Source organism: Camelus ferus, chromosome 14, assembly GCF_009834535.1.
Source record: "Camelus ferus isolate YT-003-E chromosome 14, BCGSAC_Cfer_1.0, whole genome shotgun sequence".
In the NCBI taxonomy this organism is placed as follows: domain Eukaryota; kingdom Metazoa; phylum Chordata; class Mammalia; order Artiodactyla; family Camelidae; genus Camelus; species Camelus ferus.
The window spans coordinates 65,043,362-65,061,769 of record NC_045709.1 but is presented as its reverse complement, the minus strand read 5'-3'; the positions used below and the strand labels follow the sequence as shown (position 1 = coordinate 65,061,769).

The following is an 18,408-nucleotide window of genomic DNA, read 5'->3' as shown; positions in this document are numbered from 1 at the left end:
CAAACAAGACCCAAAGTTAGTAGAAGGAAAGAAATCCTAAAGATCAGAACAGAAATAAATGAAATCAAGACTGAAAAACAATAGAAAAGATCAAGGAAACTAAGAGCTGGTTTTGAAAAGATAAACAAAATTGATAAACCTTTAGCAAGACTCATCAAGTTAAAAAGGAGAGGGCCCAAGTAAACAAAATCAGAAATGAAAAAGAAGTTATAGCTGATACCACAGGAATACAATGGATCAAAAGAAATTACTATGAACAGTGATAACAACAATAAAATGGACAGTCTAGAAGCACTGGGTAAATTTCTAGAAGTGTCTTATCTTCCAGGACTGAATCAGGAAGAATAAAGAGACCTGTAGTGAAATTGAATTAATAATCAGAAAACTCTACCAACAAACAGAAGCCCATGACCAGTTGCCTTCACAGATGAAGTCTACCAAACATTTAAAGAAGAATTAACACCTACCCTTCTCAAACTATTGCATAAAATTGTAGAGGAAGGAACACTTTTGAACTCATTCTATGAGGCCACCATTACCTTGATTCCATAACCACTGAGAGATACCACACACACACACACACACACAAATTACAGGCCTATATCACTGATGAACATAGATGTAAAAATCTTCAAGAAAATATTAAATCAAATTCAACAACACAGTAAAAGGCTTATATACCATGATTGAGTGGGATTTATCACAGGAATGCAAAGATGGTTCAGTTATCTGCAAATCAAGTAATATATCCAATAGTAACAAATTGAACAATAAAAATTACATGATCATTTACATAGGTGCATAAAAAAACCTTTTGACAAAATTCAACTTCTGTTAATTTTAAAAACTCTCAACAAAGTGGGTACAGAGGGAACATACCTCAACATAATAAAAGCCATATGTGACAAGCCACAGCTAACATCACACTCAACAGTGAAAAGCTGAAAGCATTTTTTTTTTTCTAAGATCAGGAAATGATCTTAGAAAAGACAAAAAGACAAGGATGCTAACCCTCACCACTTTTATTCAACATAGTATTGGAAATTCTCGCCACAGCAATCAGACAAGAAAAGGAAATAAAAAGAGTCTATATTGAAAAGGAAGAAATAAAATTATCATAGTTTGCAGATGACATGATACTGTCTTGCAAATTGTAAAGATGCCACCAAAAATCTATTAGAACTTATCAATGAACTTAGTAAAGCTCCAGTTTACAAAATTAATATACAGAAATCTGTTGTGTTTATACACCAACAACAAACTACCAGAGAAATTAAAAAAAAATCACATTTACAATTGCATCAAAAAGAATGAAACGTAGTAAATCTAACCAAGAAGATAAAGATCTGTACTTAGAAAATTATAAGACATTGATGAAAGAAATTGAAGAAGACACAAATGGAAAGATGTACTGTGCTCATGGATTGAATAATTAATATTCTTAAAATGATCATATTCTCCAGAGCAGTTCAGATTCAGTGCATTCCCTATCAAAATACCAATGACATTTTTTATAGAAGTAGAGCAAATAATTCTAAAATATGTATGGAAATGGAAAAGACCTCAAATAGCCAAAACAATCTTAAAAATGAAGAACAAAGCTGGAGATATCACACTCCCTGAATTCAAATTATGCTTCAAAGCTACAGTCATCAAAACAGTGTGGTACTGGAACAAAACAAGACATACAGATCAATGGAACAGAATAGAGAAGCCCAGAAATGAACTCACACTTACATAGTCAATTAATTTTTTACAAAGGAGGCAAGAATATAAACTGGAGAAAAGACAGCCTCTTCAATAAATGGTTTTGGGAATACTGAACTGCCATATACAGAAGAATCAAACTGGACTAGTTTCTCATATGACATGCAAAAATATACTCAAATAGATTAAAGACTTACACATAAGGCCTGAAACCATAAAACTCCTAGAAGAAAACATAGGCATGCTCTTTGATGTTGGTCTTAGCAAATTTTTTTCAGACTAGTCTCCTCAGGCAAGAGAAGCAAAAGCAGAGATAAATAGATGGGACTGCATCAAACTAAATAGCTTTTGCACAGTGAAGGAAGCTGTCAACAAAACGCAAAGCTAGCCTACAAATGGAAGAATGTATTTGCAAACATCATATACAAAACATACAAAGAATTCATACAACTCAACATCAAAAAAACATCCTGAATAAAATATAAGCAGAGGATCTGAATAGACATTTTTTCCAAGGAAGACATCCAGATGGCCAACAGACACATGAAAATATGCTCAACATCACTAATTATCAGGAAATTGCAAATCAAAATTGTGATGAAATATCACCTCACATCTGTCAGAATGACTGTTATCAAAAAGACAACAATTAAGTGTTGCTGAGAATATGGAGAAAAGGATACTCTTATACTCTCATGCACTGTTGTTGGGAATGTAAGTTGGTATAACTACTATGGAAAAAAATATGGAGATTCCTCAAAAAATTAAAAATAGAATTACCATACAATCCAGCAATTCCACTTCTAGGTATTTTTCTGAAGAATAAAAAACACTAATTTGAAAAGATATGTACACTCTTACGTTCATTCCAGCATTATTTACAGTATCTGGGATATGGAAGGATTATAAATGTTCATCAGTAGATGAGTGGATAAAGATGTGATTTACAGAATCAATAGAATATTACTCAACCATAAAAGAGAATGAAGCCTTGTCATTTGTGACAATATGGGTGGACTTCGTTGGTATTATGATAACTGAAATCAGTCAGACAGGGAAAGATAAATACCTAGAAAATTAAACAGACAATACAAGAAAGAAACAGACTCATAGATACAGAGAAGAAACTGGTGGTTGCTGGAGGAGGGGCATGTGAGGGTTTGGGCAAAAAAAGTGAAATGGATTGATAAGTACAGACTTCCAGTTAGAAAATAAATGAGTGATGGGGATGAAATACATAGCTTGGGGAATATAGTCAAAAATATTGTGGTAACTGGTGAAAGATGGTAACTTGACTTATCTTGATTATTTTGTAGCATATAGAAATACTGGACCAGTGTGTTGTGCTCATGGAACTAACATAGTGTTGTAGGTGAAATATACTTCAGTGAAAAAGAAATATAAAGAACTCATACAACTCAATTAAGAAAAAAAAAAAAAAAAACCTTAGTGAAAACTGGGCAGGGAGCTGAATAGATATCTTTTCCAAAGACATATGGATGGCTAACAGACACATGGAAAGGTGCTCAACATTACTAATCCAGTTTTTCCACTTCTGGGTTATCCAAAGACTACAAAAACAGTAATTTGAAAAGATATTGTACCCCTTGGTTCATCATGGCATCATTCACCATATCCAAGACATGGAAACAGCCTAAGTGCCCATCAATGGATGAATGAGTAGACAAGATGTGGTATGTATATACAATGACATACTACTCAGCCATGCAAAAGAATGAAATCTTGCCATTTCTGACAATATGGGTGGACCTTGAGGGTGCTACGGTAGGTGAAATAAATCAGATGGAGAAAGGTAAATAGTGTATAGATTTAATTCCTATGTGGAATATAAAATAAACAAACACTTCCCCTCCCCAAATAAATGAACAAACCAAACCCCCAAAAAAACAAACATGTAGATGTAGAGGACAGATTCGTAGTTACCAGAGAGGAAGGAACAGGTGGGATCAACTTACAGTGGCAGATGGAAGCTAAATTTTTGGCAGTGGGCATGCTGTAGGGTATACAGAAGTAGGAATATAATGTATGCATGAAACATGTAATGTTATAAATCAGTGTTACTGCAGTTTTTTAAAATTGAGATTTTATTATTCTATAACAGTTTCTAATTTAAGTATGCCAGATATTAAACAATGTTTTATTGCTCTTTTAAAATTAAAAGTCATATCAAGGCTTCTTTATGATTAGATTAATGAAGATATAACTATTACATGCGTCATGTGTTGTTTCTGGGTAGTCCACACACATGGATACATGAGAATGAATAAACTGATATATAAATATAAAATCATGAGTATATCCTGAAAGTTCTATTTCTAGATGCCATTTTATATAAGGGACTTGAGCATCTGTGGGTTTTGGTTTCTGCAGATGTCCTAGAATCAATCCCCCTCAGATACTGAGGGACAGTGACTACTGAAGAGAATAAAGTAGGGAAATCTATCTTTTGAAATATAAGTTGGCCATGATTGATTCTTAAATGAAAAGATTTGCAGAAACTTTTATATATATGAGTCTGTTTTTATCAAATAAGTGTTTCCTTCTGAATTCCACCACAATTTATGTGTTTGTGTACTACAGGGATATACCTAACACTGTTAGAAGCCTGGAATCAAGGTGTGTGCTGAGGGTCTGGGGGAGAATCAATTAACTTGCCTATTCTAGCTTTCTGGTGGTTGCTGTCATTCCTTGGCTTGACCTCATCACTCCAGTTTGTGCGTCCAAATGTGTCTCTTTCCTTAGTGTGTCTGTCTCAAAACTCCCTCTGCCTTTCTCTTATATGAACACATGTCATTGGATTTAGGGTCCACATGGATAATCATTTCAAGATCTTTAATTTAATTATGTGTGACTTAATTATAAGACCATTTTTTCCAAATAGAGTAACATTCACTGGTCCCAGAGATTGACATGAACATATCTTTTGGGATACCACCATTCAGCCAAGAGATATGGGAATACATTTAAATTGTCTTCCAAGCTGAAAAAATTAAACTTTTAAATTTATTTTCAGCATTTCAGTTTCAAAAATTTAAGCAGCACCAAGCTTTTTATATTTAAGATGCATTAAAAAATGAAAATTAGAAATATTAATTGATATTTATTAACTAAGATATATACATATGTGGCTGTTTCACCTGGCAAAAAGTTCATTTATATTTGCTTACTTAACTTAGCATATTTAAGTGATTGCTGCTTTTGGTTTTAGGCCTCTTCCATTTTCATTTCATTTTAATTTTTGGAGAATTATGCTGTTAAGTGGTAAGATATATGGCTACATATACTGGATACAAATAGGTATTTGCCATAATTGCCTATGATAATTGAAGTAGTAGATTTTCATTTTCAAAGTTTTGGATAAATGGTATTAGTTTAAATAAATTATGAGTAAATTATAAAATGTCTAATTTTAAAATAGATACTACAATTGTAATTTCTTGTGCTATAGAATTTTAAACTTATTACTTACTGACTGTATATTGACATTGTTTTAAATTTTAACATAAATGACAGATTGGGCAAAAGTGATGGCAGTGCATTTTGCATTGAAAATTCTGTTTGAGGCAGAAATAGTTGCACAATCTCATGGAATAACATTGTTAAAAACTGTATAGTCATCCATATATGCAAAATTGGAAGATTTCAATAAATAATAAAAATCTTTTCATCTTGCTAGCACCTTCCTTCTGTTCTCAGTGAGCTCCATATGAGTAGCATGTTGGAAATAATGTAATGTAGGCTTTCTAATAAAGAAATATGCACACCTTTGACTATTAGTTGTAGCCTTTGAGGAAATTCCCTTTATTGATTGACAAATACCATTCTTTTCCTGTCTTCTAATGACCTAGAAGACTTTATAAAAAATTTGAACTATACGTAATTTACAATATTGTGTTAGTTTCAGAAGAAGACATTTTTAAGGATCATTATGTTTTGAAAATATTTTCCATAATAAACACAAAATGTACAGTGTTTAAGAAGAAAGAAAACTAGTATTTATTTAGCATCTACTTTGTACCATGCATATGCTAGGTGTTTCATTTATTCCTAGATCAACTCTATAGATCAGTATTTCCATAGAACAACCAAATAGACCTTTTTTTTTTTTTCTTTCTTTTATTTTAATAGGGGAGGAAAGTGAAGCATAGAAAGATTGAATACATTGCTTTGGATCCCACGTGTATTAAAGAGAGAGGCTGAGACTTACATCTAGTTCTGTCTCACTAAAAAGTACAGATGAGATGACAGTCTTTCTAAGCTATTCATAAAATGCCTTCTTATTTTTGTTATCATATAGCTTACATTTTAAAATAACATTTCTCATGCGAACTTAACTAAGTATGAGGTCTCCTGGGGTTAATCCTGGGAGGCTTTTGGCATGGCAAATAGTCATGCTGCTGTATTGCAGTAGTCCATGCACAAGGCATCAGTCCTGACTGAAGTGAGTCTTTCTAGCTGATGTATGGTTTTATAGCTATCACCTTTGTGCTGAAGAAAAGATGACAGAAATATCAGATAACTCAATATTTAAAGTATGAGTTTTTAAAAATAACTTCAGCTCTCTTTCAGAATTCAAGTATGAAAATGTTGAATTAGAGGAAGGACATAAATTGTAACCTCCAATGAAAGTAAAAATATCCAGGTGTTCATTTTATACTTTAAAAGTTATGTGAAGGCTTGGTTTACAAAAATGAGTAATAACATTCTTGCACTGCCACTATTCTTTGTAGTATATCAGTTATAGAATTTCAGAACAATTACTTATAAATTTTTACTTTCATAGCTGTTATAATAGTTATTTAATACCAAATAAGCATTCCAGGGCTAATGTCTTCATCAGTTGGTTTATGTATGGGAAAAGTATCTTAAATATCTGAAAATGGATAATAAAAAATAGAAGCTTGTAATTTATTGTCATCTGTCTTCTTATAGTTATTAAAATTGTCATGCTTATTTATTTTGATGTCAGAGAAAAGCAACTGTTGAATTAATGTTGAAAATACTCATTTAAACTATTCCACAGCAAAAAAAAAGCATTAATCTCTAATAATTTATGCATACTTTTAATAAGTCTTTATTTCCAAAGGATGAACATAGGAGAGAATAGGAGAGAAAATTATCTTCTGATATACTTCGATTTTTTTTTCATACGAGGAGATAGCTCTTGAATGCCTCCTAAATGAGTTTTTTTTTTTAAATCCTGAGTGATCTTTATAGCAAACACAAATTCTAGAATTATAAGTTTATTTTATTTTTGATGCATCTGGTCTCTACCAAAAAAAGAAAAAAATGCTAGAAACCTTTATTTTAAAGCCAGTTTAAGTATATCTTTGGAGTCTTTGCTTCCAATAATAGGATGATAACATTGTACTTGTGAAGCAATGTTGTCATCTAGTGGTGTTTTCAAGTAGTACACCTCAGAATTAGCTCTAATACATCTTCAGTTTAAAGGAAATGCCTAACAAGCCTAGCTTTCAATTTTTCAGAATTTAAACACTTTAAAATACTTTACATTATATATGCTTTATAAGGGATTATCCCTCTACCTTTTTCTGATTTCCATATTTTTATGTCTAATATTGGGCCCCAAATTTCTGTCTGGCCACTGAAATGTTGAAGTTTGAGTAGTACGGTGGTTAATCATGACGTATATATCAAGGCACATCACATCATACCTATAGAAGTTATTTGTTTAGGAAAAAAGATCCTTCTAGAGTGCTAACTAGATGTTTTTAAACTTATTGCATATTCATCCTTTCAGTTTTTGTGCAGGTTAATTTTATGAAGCATTTGCACTAAAATGTTAAGGTTTTAGTGATGATTTCTTTGATTTTGGTGTTTTTATTTTTGTGATGTAAAAATTTGAATAGTTAGTGTAGAAGAAATTAAGATAGATTTTCTGGTGTATGGAAAAAATTTAATATCATAGGTTAGGTACATGGTGGAAGTAATATATGTTTGTGCATGCAAAGAAATCCTAAAAACTAAAAACTGGAAAAGTGATGCATTTTTAGAGATAGTTTATATTTGAATAAAATAAATCTTGTATTGAAAATAGTTTGCTATATGGATTAAGATCAACACTAATTGCTTGTTACTTAGAGGTACTTTAAATAATACATATTTTTGTCTGATCCACTTATAAATAAATCATAGAGAAAATTAAATTTTAAGCTAGTGTTGATTCAAGTCCTTATTGTACTTGTTGGGATAAGGATTATGGTATTCATTTTGGCCTAAGGTGGCCAGTTTACCTAAAGAAGGAAAGAAAATGGTAGTAATAGAAGTGGTACTTGTTTTTTTTAGGAAAATGAAATAAAAGACTTCTTTTTTTTATTTTCCGCCATTTGCTGTCATAGGACTCCCTCATTTGAATTACTTCTAGTAGAAATCTGATCCTCCCGCTTGCTATGCTTAAAAAAGATTTAGGTATGGAATCCCACAGATTCATTTCAGCTTACTGTAGTGCACCAGTTTATATTCTGGTTGGTGACTCTGCCTCCCCCTCCCCCAATGTGTTTATAAATCATGTTGAGTATATTGATTTTGTCTGTACTAGTTACTTGAAGCAGATTTTGTGCCCACATTCTTATTAGCTTGTTACCTTAACTAATCTTATTGCTCAGTGTGGTTAAATACTTATTTTCCCAAATTACATTCATACATAGGAATTTATAAGCAGTTTTCTTTTGCCCTAGAGGAGACGATTAGCTCTGACTGGGTATAGCCTATAAGAATAATAGTGAAAACCAGCTTTTCGGCAGGCATGTTACAGTTCACTTACACTGTGGGGATGGAAACAGGAAAGGCAGAATGAGTAGAGAGATCTTTATTTGGATAGTCTTCAAAAATTATTTTTTAATATCTTGGGAATTTGCACCTGGTTGCCAACTTCCATATTTGCTAAGATGAAAGATGTCTTTTAATTAAGTGATTTTAGAAATTTTCTGTTACATTTTATTTATTTTGATGTCAGCTTGAGTAATTGAGAGTTAGTTATCATTATTTTCTTTGTAGCTAAGCAGGGATTCATTTATCAAATTCCTATGTTGGTATTGGATAACATATGTGGGCTAGTAATCTTTATGTGGTAGCAAATAATCACATGTAGATCAGGGACCTGAAAAACCACGAGGCCATCTGATTTGAGTTTTATTTGGAGACACTTAAGACCACCATGTACCAGTCATTGTCCAGATATGTCCTTTATTTTTTGATTGAGTCCCTGTCCATTTAGGAAGAATGTTTTCACTCTTGGTTTTCTCATTGGCATTTTAAAGACTTTTCATGTGTCATCAGCCTAATTGGTATGTACAGGAATAGGTTCAGTCTTAGGTTATCTAAGGAATTCAGGTTTCAGTTTAGACTAGAATGGGCATTCATTGCATGGACAGGTGGAGGTAGGTGGAGGGGATGAATAGTGCAGTTTTTTAGTACTTCTGGCCAGTTAGAGCATTTCTGCCCCTAAAAAATATATATGGTCAGAAAATCTGAGGTAAGGATGAGTTCGGCATATGTGCAGTTTGTGAAATAATTAGGCCAAAGTAAATGATTTGACGCTTTTTAGTTTGGTGTAGACAACTCTGGTAAGAACATTATTTATGTACATAGTTATGTTTGTTGCTCTCCAAGAGTCATATAAAGTGACCTAAAAGACATAGTTGTTTTCCTCTTTTGCTTGGAAAGGATGTCAGCCACGGATATTATATCATTTGAGAGACACTTATGGCACAAGCCAGCATGTCAAAGACAACTTGAAAATGTATAGGAGCAAACAAGCCGGTATCTGAAATAAACTAATAGATTAGTAAGTACAAAATGGGTGTGTCACATGCAGACTGACGCCTGTTTCGTTTGGCTTGTACATTGCTTTACGAAAAACTAAAAGCTAAAAACGAGAGGATCTGACAATAGCTACTGTACCTGTTCTCATGCAGTCAGTCACAGGAGCTGCCCCCTTTAGATGGGCACGTACTGTTCAGTTTGTCTTGGCCCTCCTCGTTGTACATCAGAGCATCACATTCAGTAATTGTTAGACTCAAGGCTTTTACTTTCGGAGGAATAGATCAAAGGAAAATTGGCACTTTTTTCTCTTACAGATAGGGATCCACGTACTGGTAATGGCAGTCAACTGTTTGGATCTAGCAAGTGATAATTGAAACAGTAGTACTTGTTTTAGCACAGTTTTCTGTTACTTGAGATTCTTGAACTGTGGTTTGGGCATGTCTGTTTTATATGCCCCAGGAACTTGAGAACAGGAGGTGAAGACGATTCTGTTAGTGAGACCCTTCTTATTAAATATGTATTCATTATGTGTGATAGGAAACCACCTCTCCCCCAGATTGGTGGATAATAATTAATTTTAAAGCTTTTATTTCTGAGGTAAGAGTTGCTCAGGATTACAAATTCAATGACTCTGAGAAGACAGAATTTTAATATCTTCTATTTATGAAAAGAGGAAATATTTCCTAAAATCTTTTTAAAAAATGAGTATTTATTAAATTGTGATTTTAAAATGGCATTATTTGAAGGTAAAGTTAGGGAGAAATGTAAGTCTATTCTATGCGTGTCATGCAGAAATGTACCCCTTTAGTGACTTGCTTGTCAATAGAATGTATTCAGATGTATTTTTAGTTCAGAATAGTAATGGTTTTATAATGTTACTGTTTTAAAATCTCCGCTAGAGGAGAAAAAAAAAATGTGTGCTTTTGGGGCTGTTTTAGTAAATAAGACCTTTCTGGGGTTGGTTTTTTCCTTTAGGGTCAGTGCCCTTGGAGTTACATGCTCAAAGATGGCACATGGGAACTGATGATAATTCTCTTCCCTTGAGGTCCATCGTGCGGATGTGCACAGGGATCAGATCTGGCATGCCGCTCCAATTTTCAGTTCCTTTCTTTCCCATTGATCACATTAAGGCTGGTAAATTTAATGTTGTTTTGTTCTTTCAGTTACTGTATTACCGTGGTGCATCCTGAAGCCAATTTGAGCATTATACCTTACTTTTATCACTTGTTTTATTCATTGATGATATTAGAGCCTTAAATGTTTACAAAAACAAAAGGATTAATTTGTCATTCCCAAGTAATGGTTAATTTAGATTCAGTTCTGTGAAAATGGTCCAGTATTGATGGAAGAATCACCAAGATGCTACTGGGGAGGCCTCCTGTTTCTTAACAATTACAGGGTAAAGCTGTGAGGCTCAAGTCCTTTTATTTTTTTTAAATATGAAGGGTGAGGAAGGGAGACTTGTAAAACTTGAAATTGATACTGAGCCACATTTTATAATTTCTTATATTTGGGAGGCCTTTTATAGGCATTGTTTGGAAGAAATCACATGGTATTTGATTTATACGTGGATAAAGTCAAATTGGCACCCCTTACATCTTCTGCCTTTAGAATTTTTGTTAGGTTAGATGTACCCTTTTTATATTTTGTATTTATTTATTGTTGTAACAATTTTTGAATTTGTTAGTATAGTTCCCTGATCTTTTACTTTAAAACGAGACCTATTCTTGTTGGATATATTTTGGAGCTCACTGATTGAATTTGTCAGGTTGTGCTTTTTTGTGTGTTTTGGTAAAAGTGTCTAGTTGATTAAGAAATTGACTTGTATAGATGTTGGCTGTTGTTTATGAGAAGAAAATAATATTCCTGATATTAGCATTAGTTGTTGATAAATAAAAATAGTATGTTGTAAAGAAAAGACTGCAGAACTGGGAATCAGGAGGCATTTTTGTTTTACCTTTGCATAGCTTAAGTTTGCAGGTTGGAGCAAATTTGGGTTAACATCTTTGGGCACTCTTTTCTTTTGCAAAATTGAAGGGTAAACTTTGATTATTTTTAAAGTTCATTTTCAGTTCATCTGACACCCTATAATCTTTTAATTTTAAAGAGTTACCTTTCTAGAAAACAAAGTATTTTATTAGTTGTTGCATATTATTTCCCTACTGTGTAGGAATTTTGAAAGTTTTGTTTTTGTAGTTAATCAGCGTTTAACTGCTTCTGCGTACTGTTGCTTCCTAAAATTGGCCTCAACCTATTCTGACCTCCCATTCCTTCCCCATTTTCCAATTAGAATATTCCAGGTTATTACCTCTAAAAAGTCTTTTTGCTCATACTATTCCCTTTCTATGTACTCATTTCCATTCCCCAGCCACTTTGAGCCCCGATAATATACTGTTTATAGTTATTTTGGCCTTGTGTGATAGCTGTTTACTTATTGTGTTATTCTTTATGTGAGACTGTAAACTCCTTGAAGGAAGATATTTATTTTTCATCATTTTACTAATCTTATTACTGATTTCACATAATGCTTTTCACATAAATAGGGGGTTAATTAGTTAGTATTTGTAGACTGAATTTGTAAGATAATTAATGCCAGATACAGTCAGTGGCTATGAATGGTGAAAAGTTTTCAGGGTAATAAGTAAATTAACGTAGTCATTTTGAATTAAAGCAGTGTTTTAACCATCTGTGCTGACGGCAGACATTTGTATTCCACGGTCACTATGGAGTGTTTATTCCGGCCTCCCATCCATTCATTCTTACTGGCATGGATGAATTGGTAGAGATGACATTTTCCCCCCTTTGGGTTCAATAATCTTTTTACTCTTGAATTAATTATTGTCTGCTACAGATGTACGGTTGGTTTGGACTCAATAAAACAGCAAAAGGCAATAAGACAATGAGTAAAAAAACTGAAAAGAGGCAGGAAAATTAAATGATATAAGGAAAAAGTTGCCTGTCTTTGTACCACTTGGGGCCAATAGTATTTACTGAAGGATTCTTCGGAACATTATCTTAGCGAGAGGGGGCTTGAGAAGATAATGTGAGAAACTAGCCCAGAGGAAAGTTTTGTTGGACTAAATTTAAAACTATGTTGTTTTCAGCTCTATCTTTCAGCACATCTCATTTTCTAAGTAAAAGTTTACTGTATTACCAAATAATTAAGTTGGATATTGTATTTGTATAATAGTAAAGTGTAGCTCATTCATTCCTTAAGAAGTATATTGATGTTTAAATAGCTTTTCTCAGAAAGCATATGGCTACTTTTTTTTTTTTAACACAATATCCCTTTAAAGATGTGAAAGAGGAAAAATATGCATTGTCCATCCAGCTCTCTCAGAGATAGTAAATAAACAGGGAGTATCCAGGACTCTTTCCCTTGTATTTGTAGTAGAAGCATTTTATAGTAGAGAACAAAACTGTGTGTAGACTGAAGATAATTTTGGTTAACTTTGATTTTAGAAAATATTAAGCCCTTTATTTTATTTTAACAGGTATCTTTCAGATGAAGGCATTGAAGCTTGCACAAGTTCTCCTGACAAAGTCAATATAAATGACATCATCCTGATTGCTCTCAATGTAGGTTTTATTTATTAACTTATAAACATGTTTAACCTGGAAGCTATATTCATTAAAAACATCTAATAGAGTAAACTGGATTTTATGATGAGTAAAGTGGAGAACATCTTTCATTTTTATTGTCCATTTTAAGTTGCAGTGATATTTATTGAATTTGGTAATCTCACAGCAGCCAATTATTAGAAATATGTATTTCTTTAACATCTATTATACAGAATCCAGTGAAAAAGGAAAAAATTGCAATTAAAAACTTTTTTTCACCTAGTGATCAATAGAATTTCATTACATTTACAATAGCTGTATAATAGCAGTAAAAACTGATCATATTTATTAAAACAAATTGCCATTTAATTTACATAGAAACTCTAGCTAGCTTATAGCTTCTTGACAGTTGTATTTGTTATTTCAAAGTAACTTTTCCTGTTGATAAATGTAGTATATATTGTAGAATACAAATACTTCAGAAAATACAGAAAAGTAAAACAAGAAAACCAAAGTTACTTACAATTACTGTTAATGTTTTAGTGTATGTTGCTTTCCAAGCTCTTTCCCTCTTCTCATCTGTATAGCTGTATCTTTTCCATAATTGAGATTGGCTTTTGGATTTTTATGAAGAATTATGAAAATTGTTTGATGTATAGATGTAAGTAAATGAATATTCTTTTTTCAATCTTGCAGTTACCCCAGTGAGAGTTCTTTTCATATCACCTTTACAATCACAATGTATAATTAATCAAATTTATATATTATGATACATAATCAGTGAAATTCACAAGAGAGTTACTGTGTGACAAATCTATTATATCACATCAAAATAGGTATAGCATAAAGCAGAAATAGTGGCTTCTGATAACATGTAAAATATAAGTATATAACTATATAGCTTTCTTTTCAAATTACTTAAATTTATATAATTAAACTTGGGTTTAAACAGATAAAATTTATATTTTGAAATGTCATTTTTTTAGCTGTTTTGAAATTTTATTCAATAAGACTAACAAGTTCATTTTTTTTTGCTTCTCAGCTAAGTATTTAGGTTTTTAATAAACAAAAGACTATAAAAATTTTAAAGTAAGCACTAGTTAGAAATTATACATGTTATTTATGACTACAAATAGGAATATTTGCTAGATATTTTAACTTTCTTTGACTTGCACCCAAATTAGTGAAATTTATTTTTAAGAAAGTGTTACAAAGAGCCCTAGTTTATTTCTTTGTCAATTAAAAAAAAAAGTCCTAAAGGTGATAGGAAAGAGGCTTTGTGACAATCTTCTGTTCTTTATTTTTCTTATTTATATACCTTATATACCCCTTATTTCTCTTATTTATATACCTAGGTAAATAGCATTGAGCTATCTATAATTGGATATGGAACTAAATACAATAAATCAAGATGAAGTATTTGTCTTATGCACATAAGAGGTACATGATGATCATTGTCTTAGTGAATTAATTTATCTTTATAATTTTCTCTAAAATACATGGTTGACTACTCCAATTCAAAGCTATCATGCCCATATAATAGGATTAAAAAAATACTTTAAATCAGGATGCAGTCTACACCAGACAAATAATCTCCTTTTCAAGTTTATAACCTTTAAATAAAATCAGGCATTTATAGTATTTCTGTTGAATTTTTTTTAACTTTTGAGTGATTATGGGATATTAATCACTAATTGAGAAAGACTTGCATTAATGATTCTTATATATAACTTGCTACATATTGGGAGAATAATCCAGGTACAAGCTTTCGTATACTCTCTTCCTCCTGTGGGGAAACACACTGAATTTGTTCCTTTATCTAGCAGTGAACAAAGCGATAGTGTGTATACAGTTTTTCTGCCTAGAGAAGTCTATTATTTTTTATTTATTAGCTTTTATTGGGTTGCCTAGGAAGGTACTCTCTGCCTAGCATGAAACAGAATTCTAGACTCCTCCCTCAAAAATCAGGTGTTTATCATAAGGCACAATGTTAATACAAATAATTTAAGCAGTGAATTACATTATCAGTTAGGAAATGGTTCAAGTCCCAAGTATCCAGATGCCAGCTTAGGAACAACATTGTAAGTAGGTCCTTCTAAAGACAGAAGTCTCAGAGCTGCTGTGTAACTCTCTTCTGCATAAATTTTTTTGTTGAAAGGAGGGTTCTTAATTTTTTACTCTGTAGAATGAGAAGTAAGAATATTAAGAGGTAACATTGAAACCCAGCATGTGGTTTGGTGTTCAAATTCTTGAATTATTTCAGAAAAAAATTAAATGATTGCCCAGTCTTAAATTACTAAATACTATGTAATAGTAAAAAATATAAAAAGATAATTAAAAAGTTTCTTTTAAGATTCTATATACTATAAAATGATTTACCAAATAGATATGCTGCTGAACTTGCTTGAAGAAAGAGTCAGGAATTTTTTTTGTGTGTGCATACATGTGTTACAGATTAAATACTTCTGCATAATTTCTTATTAACTATAAATGTTTTTTTGGACCTAGTTATTCTAGTGATCCTGATATAATGGCATCTGAATAATAAATTTTGCCACTGCAGAACTGAAAAATTGACTTTGAATTTAGAATGTTTAAAGATTTGGTAGGTCATTTTCATCTTGCTGAAAGAACAATGAAATAACATTCCTTATATGTGTGTATGGCAGTTTAAAAGCTATGCAAACTTGCAATATTTTGTCTCTTTTTAGCCTGACAACAATTTTGGAAGATAAACTTGGTGATATATTTCCCATTTTACAGAGGAATAAATTAACTGGATTTAGAGAATTTCTAACAGTATTCCAGGTCATATTAGTTAACTACAGAATGCAGTAAATCAGTTTAGGATTTTAGTCTTGTGCTCATTCTGCTTTATATTAATGCCTCATTTTAGTTTAAGTTATATTTTACAATTTATTGATGAAAAACCGAAAATGAAGGACCATGATATATCATAAAATTTGTTACACTGTTACACGTACAGACACTGTTTCTCATGCGTATTTAAATATTTTAGCCTTTGAGTGACTTCAAAATAATGTCTATGTTTTTATGAACTGTTAGTTGTATTATTGACTTGTTATACATGTTCAGGTGATAACAAAATATGCATGTTTTATATTCACTAAAATAAACATGATAGCAAACATTCATTAAATGCTTACTCATTATGCTGAATGCTTTACATGTGTTAACATTTAATCTTCAAAACAATCCTAATATAGGAAAGACTAGTATAAGAAAGTATTGTTCCCCCTATATGTTGCTTGGTATTTTCAAAGTGAAAAGGCATACAACTTGAGGTGTGGTTTATGCTTCTTTCGCTCTGTTATTGGGTGGAGGCTGCAAAACCGGTAAACTTAAAACATTGTTACACAAGTATTTGGCTTTGGGGCTTAGCTTGCCTGGCAGTTGCATTCAGTGAGTTTTAGTTTATGAGTGATCCTTGTATTATGTTGAGAAATAAATTGTGAATAGTGGTAATAAAAGACAGGAAAGGGTCTGTGAGAGTTGTATAACATGTATGCTTGTTTCTTAAGCTGACCATACATGGATATTTCAAATAAAAGGATATTCTGTTACTGTAGGTATTTGGAGAAGACTATCCTACTTTTCTATATGTAATCTCTTTATGTTACGGTAATTTTAATCATCTAGTGTTTTTTCCTTAAGTCTAACATGAATTTCTCCCTTAAAATTTTTTGTGATTAAATGCATTGTTTTCTTTTGCGCTTCAGGCAGTGAAGAATTTGTTTACTGTATTTAAGGAATAACAAATACAGTTATTAATCTGATCTCACTATCTCAAGAGTTAAGATAATTTCTTAGCTTAAATAATTAGGTCTTTTTCATGAGGATTAGTTTTCCTCTGAACAGGTTTCTTACCATTCCTTCAGTTTTTACTTCCTCTTAAAGAGGACAAAACCCTTAAACATTCTTTTTTATGTAGACTGTGTAGCTGAAGTTTTGTTTTTATGTCGGAAATGTTTATCTTAGTCTTTATTTTCCTTTGGTTTCCCGAGTAATGTGTACTTCTGCGTTTTCATGCAGTTAATCATTTGTTCACCTTCTATTCCTGTAGTTTGTTTAATAAGCAAATGAAGTAAGTTTTTACTACAGGACACTCTTACTGTGACTTCTTGCTGTTGTAGTGGTGCTGTTCTCTGGGATATTTGTGTATTATGCAGCTTTGTTATGTTATAGATGTCACAGCCTGTAATGTGTTTTCATGTCTCTGCTATCAAGATTATGTAGGATTTTGTTGTCAAAAATATACTCTGTGTGTTCAAAGTAGTCATTTGGTTTTGGATTGTGGCATTAATTTTTTAGTAATACTGTAGTTTACATAAAATCAAATTTTAATTTTAATAAGGAAGACTTAATAAGTTAAAAAGTTACCTAAAGAAATATGACCAGGTGTAAATAAGGCCTTATATATTACTGTTCAGTTTACTGGCATACTTTAAACAGCATATGTATGGGATTCTGTTAATTTCAAAAGATTGATTTTATATATATATATCTCATAATCAGTTGAAAGATTTATTTAAATTTTGTTCCACAGACCTTAAATAGTTTTATCTTTTATTTGTGAATGAGATTAGATTTACATTCACTTTTTTCTATAATTTTGTTTTAATAATAATATTTTTATTTTAGACAGACTTGAGAACAATTGGCAAGAAATTCCTCCCCAGTGACATCAATGGTGGAAAGGTAGAAAAGGTAAAGAAAAATGTTAACTTCCTAAATTATGCTGAGTACAATAAATATGAACATCTAAATTACTGGAATTATTTTTTGTCAAGACTATAACTTCAAAATATTTTGCAGGTGAACAAGTCACAGAGTTATCATATTGACTTCCTATACACATGGAAAATAATTAAAACAAATCTTTTGGTGACTTTTCAACATTTAAAAAAACTTTGGTTCAGGAAATATGTCTATGACACGCTTACTTTACAAGTGAGACTTAACAGATATTATCAGAGCTCAGGACATGGACTTTTTTGTACCTTTTTACTTTAGTTACCTGTTACCATATTTATTTAATGAAGTTATTAATAGAAAAGTATAAGATTGTGACAGAATGTTAGGAGCAATTTGGCAAAGCCACGTATTTGGTCATTGCTGTCATTTTGCATTAACACACGTATATATTCACGTTATGGATTTTTTTCAGTGATTTTTTTAAAATACATGGATATAATTTTTAGATATCAACTAGTTAGTCTTTTACCTCTTATTCATTTATATTCTATTTCTTCTTTTTATTTGAAAATACATGTAAATTTTGTCAACCAAGAATTTTATATGTGCTTCACGTTT

At 31.7% G+C, this 18,408-nt stretch overlaps 1 protein-coding gene across 1 annotated transcript in view; it reads left to right on the top strand.

Moving 5' to 3' along the window:
* The window catches only part of TDRD3 (tudor domain containing 3), a 151,130-nt gene that overhangs the window by 33,721 nt on the left and 99,001 nt on the right, over positions 1-18,408 (top strand). Inside the window, 2 exon segments of the mRNA XM_032496899.1 lie at positions 13,008-13,092; positions 17,737-17,802. Coding sequence (XP_032352790.1) covers positions 13,008-13,092; positions 17,737-17,802 — 151 coding nt within the window.